At 54.1% G+C, this 6,001-nt stretch overlaps 1 protein-coding gene across 1 annotated transcript in view; it reads right to left on the reverse strand.

Annotated features, from left to right (window-relative positions):
* The window catches only part of NTN1 (netrin 1), a 121,257-nt gene that overhangs the window by 7,297 nt on the left and 107,959 nt on the right, over positions 1 to 6,001 (reverse strand). The window contains exon 7 of the mRNA XM_010008270.1: positions 2,954 to 3,028. Coding sequence (XP_010006572.1) covers positions 2,954 to 3,028 — 75 coding nt within the window. The remainder of the gene's footprint in view (positions 1 to 2,953; positions 3,029 to 6,001) is intronic.

Below are 6,001 nucleotides of genomic sequence, written 5' to 3' on the forward strand. Positions count from 1 at the left end.
TCCCTGCCCCAGATTTCTAGGAGCCAAACAGCCCCTGCTCTCCACCATGCAGCCAAAATAAACCCAGAAAAAAGCTTTCCTGCTCCTATTCTTGCCCATCACTGCCCCACACACACCTCCTTGCCCACCCTGATCCTAAAATCTCCCAGCCTGCCTTTCCCTGTCCTGCATCGCTCCAAATATTTGCACCAAACCCCCATCCTGCGGGAAAGAGCCCAATTTAATAAAGGGGAGAGGGGGAAGCAAAACACGACTCACAAACCCAACAAAAACAAACAGATAGGAAAAATAAATAAGGGAAAATATCCCCTTTGAATGGCTGAATAAAACTGGGAGCTAAAAAGCCTCATTGAGGAGCGGGGAGGATGATAGCTGACCGATTGAGCCTGAGGGAGAAGGAACTTGGTTCAAGCTAATTAAGGCCTTTTAGGACATTCAGCCCAGCGATGCCGGTGTAAGGGTGAGGAAAAGAGCCTCCTAATTGGCTTCCTGCTGGGGTGTCAGTCCCGAAGTCTGTATTATCCTCCCGGCACCTTTTCAACCTTTTCTTCTCTCCGTGGCCCCGCTGGGAGCTTGGGCTGTGCTGTGGCATCGCTTACCCTGCTGCCTTGCTGGGATGCTTTGCCACTGAAAAAGGAAATTTGCTGCAGTTCGGGGCTGTGGGGCTTGTTGGGGACCCTCTTGGACCAGGAGGGAGCACCCCAGGTCCCATGCTGGGCCAGCCTGTGCCCACTCATCCCTAACCAGCCTCGACAAGAGGCTTTGGCTCACTTGTGCCTCTGCAGAAGTGGTGCTGCTGTGTGATAAAAGATAAAAGAAAAGCTCTTTCCAACATCCCTATTCATTGCTCCAGGGTATCTCCTGTCCCAGAGAGCTCTTCATCTCCCCAGGGGCTGGTGAGGCCTGTGAGCCCATGGTACAGCTTTGAACAAACCAAATGAATCCCCATGAAACATCTCCTGATAGGACTGGAGAAGCCACGGAGCAAAACCATGCTGGGGGCAGCCCTCCAGCAAAGCCCCCGTGCTGCCACCACCCAAACATCAATCCTTGCCCCAAGAGCCACGGAAAAAGATAACACTGCTCAGCTGGGAAATGCTTCCAGAGGGCTGCTCGTACCTTTTGTTCCTCCCTACCATCCTCCAAACCCCAATTTGGATCTTGACGGGTCCAAGTTTCCCGCAGTCAAGTGGCTGCTTTCTCCCCTTTCAGAGAGGAAATGGCTCGGCCTGAGCTCAGCCCTTAGGAGATGCTGGAGAAGCCAACTGGGAAAATGCTCATGCCACATGTGGGAAAAGCATTTGTGTCTAATTAGCCAGCAGAGAATCCACCCATGAGAAACCTGCATGGTACTCAGCCCCGCTCCTGTTAATATGATGTTCTAGCAGTGATTTCCTCATATGCAATATAACACCTTTCTCTAGGGGAAAAGGCATTTTTGGACCTTTCCAGCATCTGATGAACACCCAGCAGCTCCTGTGAGTGCGGCCAGACCCTGGATCAGCTGCACAGGATGGTGACCATGGCCCCAGCCTCGGCAGCTTCTTGCCTAGGGATGCTCTCCACGATCATTTTGCCACGTGGGTAATTGAAGAATAAATGGGAATGCAAATAAAACATTTGCCTCCAAGCTCTCCTCCTTTCCCCAGGCTCCCAGGGAGGCTCTGGAGCACAATGCCAGCCTGGAGCATCCTTAGCCAGCCCTGCCAGGAAGCCCCTTGTTTGGGGAAGGGCTGTTAAATGGGAATTCGTTCTGCTCTTGCAAACACTTCCCAGACATGCTGAGCTGCTGCTGTGAGTGTGTTTGAAGGAGGGAGGAGGTATCTCCACTCCTGGATGCTTTGATGCAGATGGGGTGGTTTATTTTTTCCCTTGAACGTCTGGTGAAAAAACCCCATATATATACACGCAGACACATATACACAGATACATACATATGCATGCATATACATATATTATATATTCTTCTGCTGTGATGGGGAAGGGCTGGCAGACACTGGGACAGCTCCAGCCCCACCAGATGCTAAACTCGGCTCTACAGGACCTTGTAATTCCCTGGTTGTTCACACATTGGAAGGCTGAGCTCAAAGCCAGGCTTGGCCCAGCACAGCCCGTTCCGAGCCCTGGGTGGAACCCAAAGGCTCGTGTTCAGCCCCTCCTGTAGACACTTTGCCCCCCCACCCCATACAGTCTATGGGGAGGTGAGATAATTTCCAGCCCTTACACAGGTTTAGAAGCATTTCTACACAACCCCTGGCACACAATGCCTGTATTTAACCAGCTCTATCTGATTTTTCCAGGTCAATCCCATTCCCAATAACTGGCTCATCCCAACAGTGTTGGCAGGGCTGGTGGGACTGAAGCAGAGCCATCCCTCCCCATCCCAGCAATCATCCACTGGTGATCCCATGGGGATTGTCCTACATTAAAAATCTGGTGTATGGGAGGGTGCCCTGATCCTCAGTTGTCAACAAGATCCTGCAGCCTTCCCGACCTGTCCCAGGGCTGCAGCACCCATCCCCCAAAACTGCCTGGAGGTTGAACGGGTGAAGCAACTGAATGAGGAGGAAGTGCTGCTGCTTGTCCTCATAGCCAAGCACGATTTTTAAAAAGCCACGGCACAGAAACAGCCCAATGAGAAGAAGCAGGACATGGTGTCACGATAACCTGGAGAACACCATGGGATAAGGACACCTTGGGCCCTGCTTTGGGGGTCTCAGCATCTGCAGCAAGACCCCTATTTTCCAGGTAATCTCATTGCTGCTTCACTGAGATCCCAGTGGAACCCAGCAAAATCTATATCCCAAACTTGCAAACACCCTGGCACCAGGGCTGCCTGGCCCCAGCCACAGCCAGCAACCTGTCCCAGGGCTGGGGGCCGTGGGGGTACCCAGGGAGGGAGATGCTCTGGTTCCACATCCCTTTGGGGATGGGGAGCAAAGGGGAGACTCACCATAGTCTTTCTTACAGTACTTCTTCATGTTGATCTTCAGTTTCCCCTTAGAGGCTTTGCAGTATGAGTCACAATCTGCACAGGAGAGAGGGGGAGGGCAAGAAAACATTAACAAAACAAATTAGCCTTAAAATGAATAAAAGGCTGGGGGAAGGAGGGGGAGACGGCTCAAAGCTGCAGCCTGCCATGAATAAGCAGCATGCCTGTGATATCCATCTGCCAGGCCCCGATTGGGTCGTCTAAGGGGGCATTGAGAAAAACCTTCCTTTCTAAAGAAAGCTTTTCACAAAGGAAACCATCCTCCCTCCCGCCTCCCCCAGCCCGGCTTCCCTGGGCCGCCTCTGTCTTCCTGGGAGACCCCGAGGCCTCCCTTATTGTGCCACCCAGAGCTTTTGAGAGCCACACAAATTCCCCCTGTTCTCCAGCTCCCAACAGGAGCCTGCCCGGAGCTCACAGAGGCCCCATTGTCACCCCTGCCCGGCCGGTGTCGGCCTTTGGCATTCATTGGGGCTGGGGTCACCCGCACACAATGCAGGTCAGAGAGGAAATTAGCAGCCCATGAAGCATTAGCAAAGCCTTTTGGTGTCCACTCCACTCAAGTGTGCAAATAAAATCCCGCAGTAGGAACAGTTCGTTTCTAATGGGCCTCACTGCTGGGACATGCTGGCTTTGCTCGGCTGGCGGGTGGGCAGGGCTGGGATGGGATGGCAGGAGGGCAGGGCTGGGGTGGCAGTGCCAGGAGGGCAGGATGGCAGGGCTGGGAGGGCAGGATGGCAGTGCCAGGATGGCAGGGCTGGGAGGGCAGGATGGCAGTGCCGGGAGGGCAGTGCCAGGAGGGCAGGATGGCAGGGCTGGGATGGCAGCACATGGTCTAATGGCATTGGTGCCCTCCAGCCACTGCTGGGAACGTGCCAGTGACACCATGGCCAGGCAATGCCATAGTGGCTGGCGATGTGCCAGCATGGGGGCTGGCTCGTGGACATGCTGTCCATGCACACCCTGTGTCTCCTCAGGGAGAAACCCCCAGCACCACAGAAACCCAATATTTGGGGGGAAACAGGACAGGTCTGGGCCCAGTGGGCACTTGGCATAGTGACAGTCCCTGGGCATCTCCATCTCTCCCAAATGCCCATCGTTCCTCCACAGCCTCCACAGGAGACCAGGTGTGAAAATCTGCTGAGCTGCCCCAGCAGGGCCATGGGCTCTGCCAGTGGGGTGGGACACTGGCTGAGTGGGGGACACTACTGGTACCCCATGATCCTCCAACACAGGGTGCCCATATCCTGCCCACACTGCCAGTGCCAGACCAGAACCACACTTGTCCATGCACACCTCAAGCTCTCCAGTGAACCATGACCTGAAAGCCTGGGAGAGAAACTGCACCATCCCCCTTGCACAGCTGTCACACAGCAAGGTGGCATGTGCCACCACCTCAGTAGGGCTTGAGGCCACATTTCTCAGCTACTTTAGGAACCCATGCAAGAATCTGTTCCTTTCTAGAGGCTCACACTGAGCAGCCTGGGAGGGGAAACTGAGGCACAGAGTTGGTAGGTGGCTGCACAGCTCTAGCAGCGTTGCCCATCAACAGCTCTGCTGTTACACAGGGACTATGGTATGAAGCTGGCTTTGGCACCAGGCCCTGTTGGAAGAGGTGGTCTCCAGTGCTAGATGCTCAAACCCAGCCCAGGCAAGGAGGGCACTGAAGTCTCCAGTGAGGCACAGAGTTGGTAGGTGGCTGCACAGCTCTAGCAGCGTTGCCCATCAACAGCTCTGCTGTTACACAGGGACTATGGTATGAAGCTGGCTTTGGCACCAGGCCCTGTTGGAAGAGGTGGTCTCCAGTGCTAGATGCTCAAACCCAGCCCAGGCAAGGAGGGCACTGAAGTCTCCAGATGTGCCACAGGGGGTCCTCTGCACCCTCTCAGCTCATCCAACCTCAGTGCAGGAGGTGGGTTCAGAAACATAGGGTGGAAAGGAGATGCTGCAGGAGGTCTCATGGACCCCAAATCCAACCCTCCCTGTTGGCAGCAGAGCCAAGAAGCAGCTTCTCCTGCAGCTTGAGTGGAGGAGCCAACAAGAGAAGGAAACCCAGAGAGCTGAACACCCCACACCCCATGATCATCACATACCACCTCAGCCCCTCTCACCATGACCAGGCAGAATCACCTCACCTCAGCACCTTCCTCCTGTCCTGCTGCTCCCATTCCTCAGGAGAGCCCCCACAGTAAGACAGGACTTCACTCTCTTTCAGCGTGACCCAGTCAGGGCCAAAAGTAAAAGCTATGATATAAAGTGGGGCACCTTTTTCCTCCCAGAGCCCTGGCCAACATCTCTGTCCAGCTCCAACTGACCAGAGGAGCCAGGCTGATGGCTGAGGGCCTCCAGGACTTGGTGTTTCCCCTTGGCTTTTCTGATCTAACGTGACCCTGAACATTACATAAAACTTGAAGTGCACTGAGAAAAGATAGGATAGTCCATAAAAGCTGTATTTTGAAGGATGAAGATTTGGTAGCAAAGTCCCAGCCATGACTACATGATGGGATGCCACCATGCAAAGGGACGTGGCTGTCTGGTGTCACTGAACCCAGGAAACAGAATTATTTTTGATCCAACTCACTGGTAAGATGTTCCTGGCCATAAAGATGGGAGGAACAGTTTAAAAGTGTGCATGCAGCAACCTGACAGCCCATGGAAACTTTCCCTCACCTGCTGGGTGGAGCAGGGGCTGAGGAAAGAAAGGCCATAGCTGCTTCTCTGGGCAGCCAGCGTGACTCTGCTCAGCTGTGGATTGCTGATGTTCTCAAGACGTCAGACAGGTCCTGGCTCTGAGCTCTAGTGACAGACAGGGGTGGAAAGCAACTCCCACCCACATGTCCCAGGGCCTGGCCCTGGGATCTGCAGGTGGGTCTTCACCAGCCAGGCTGGTATAACCCACCAAGAGTAGATCCTCCTTCAGCCCCAGGAAAGAGCAATCAAAAAGAAACCATCACTCTGGACTGCAGTCCAAACCACTCACAACAACCCGAAGTCTTTTCAGCAGCCTCTCAC

Source organism: Chaetura pelagica, unplaced genomic scaffold (genome assembly GCF_000747805.2).
Source record: "Chaetura pelagica isolate M959 unplaced genomic scaffold, ChaPel_1.0 scaffold471, whole genome shotgun sequence".
NCBI classification, from domain to species: Eukaryota; Metazoa; Chordata; class Aves; order Apodiformes; family Apodidae; genus Chaetura; species Chaetura pelagica.